General features: G+C 61.9%; 1 protein-coding gene across 1 annotated transcript in view; it reads left to right on the forward strand.

Moving 5' to 3' along the window:
- Positions 1–1566, forward strand: part of TENM3 (teneurin transmembrane protein 3) — a 554583-nt gene that overhangs the window by 552376 nt on the left and 641 nt on the right. The window contains exon 31 of the mRNA XM_012724797.1: positions 1013–1561. Coding sequence (XP_012580251.1) covers positions 1013–1561 — 549 coding nt within the window. The remainder of the gene's footprint in view (positions 1–1012; positions 1562–1566) is intronic.

Here is a 1566-nt window from a genome sequence, read left to right on the forward strand (position 1 = left end):
CCCGCGCCTCTCCACTAGCCCGTCCCGACTGTGGACGACCTTCCAGCGTGTCGGAACACACTTCAGGCTTACTGCGTAAATGGGCTTGCCCACTTGTTTCCTGGGCGGCCTTAAAACCATAGTTCAGATTCTCCTTCAAGAGCAGCACACCGGAAGGCCGGCTTAGGACTCGCCCACAAAACACCGAGGCGGCCCCAAGTGCCGGAAAACAAATGCTTCTCTCAGTGCTGCAAATCAGACAGCTGCTTCCGTTTGGGAGACACTGGCCAGACAAACACCTGGCAGCGCGAGCAGTGGCAGCCTTCAGACGCCCTCGGCGTGAAACCCGCCAGGGTAGACGGCCCACCGTCCCTAAGTCCAGGAAGGACGAATGTTTTCCTGAAGTGATCAATACTGGCCTGGTCTCCATCCGCCCTGTGCTCTTCCTGCTACGTTTCAGCTCAGCTCTGCAGTTAGGGGCGTGGGCTTGCTCAGGGCCCGCTCGCTCGTCAACAAGGGGGCCAGTTTGCCCAGATGACGGAGCCACTGCCCAGCTCGGAAGCCGGAGGCTGATGGAGCCCAGGGCCACCCCAGCCTCTGTCTGATCTCGCTGTGTGCCGGGTGCCTGCTCTGTTGGGACGCTGGACCCGACTAGCTGGGTTCCCCAGGCGGGGCAGGCGTGGGGAAAACGTTAGGAGAAGCAGTCAAAACATGAATATTTTGCTCACGTTAGGGCCTCAAAAGCTCTCAACTGATCCAAGATGGGGACCCCTGTTTGCGTTTCAGAGCTCATTTGGATCAGCTTGAGGGGAGGGGATCTTGAGTGCATTCCTCCACCGAGGCTTCTTAAGGCCTTTTCATCTCTAAAGAGCCGGCTGAGGTTTTAGTAAATGCTTCTCGGCGCTCCACCCAGCCCCCCTCCCCGCTTTTTGTGTGTCAGAAGTGGGAGCCCTGCCAGGCAGGCTGGCTCCCCGGCCACCCAACGCTGCAGATGTCCTCTCAACCGTGCTCCTGTGCTGTGTTCGCTTTCCAGCCCATCTTTGGAGTCCAGCAACAAGTGGTGCGGCAGGCCAAGGCCTTCCTGTCCCTGGGGAAGATGGCCGAGGTCCAGGTGAGCCGGCGCCGGGGCGGCGGCGCGCAGTCGTGGCTGTGGTTCGCCACGGTCAAGTCGCTGATCGGCAAGGGCGTGATGCTGGCCGTCAGCCAGGGCCGCGTGCAGACCAACGTGCTCAACATCGCCAACGAGGACTGCATCAAGGTGGCCGCCGTGCTCAACAACGCCTTCTACCTGGAGAACCTGCACTTCACCATCGAGGGCAAGGACACGCACTACTTCATCAAGACCACCACGCCCGAGAGCGACCTGGGCACGCTGCGGCTGACCAGCGGCCGCAAGGCCCTGGAGAACGGCATCAACGTGACCGTGTCGCAGTCCACCACGGTGGTCAACGGCAGGACTCGCAGGTTCGCCGACGTGGAGATGCAGTTCGGCGCGCTGGCGCTGCACGTGCGCTACGGCATGACCCTGGACGAGGAGAAGGCGCGCATCCTGGAGCAGGCGCGCCAGCGCGCGCTCGCCCGGGCCTG

This window comes from Condylura cristata, unplaced genomic scaffold, assembly GCF_000260355.1.
Source record: "Condylura cristata isolate star-nosed mole 26May11 unplaced genomic scaffold, ConCri1.0 scaffold00014, whole genome shotgun sequence".
Lineage (NCBI taxonomy): Eukaryota > Metazoa > Chordata > Mammalia > Eulipotyphla > Talpidae > Condylura > Condylura cristata.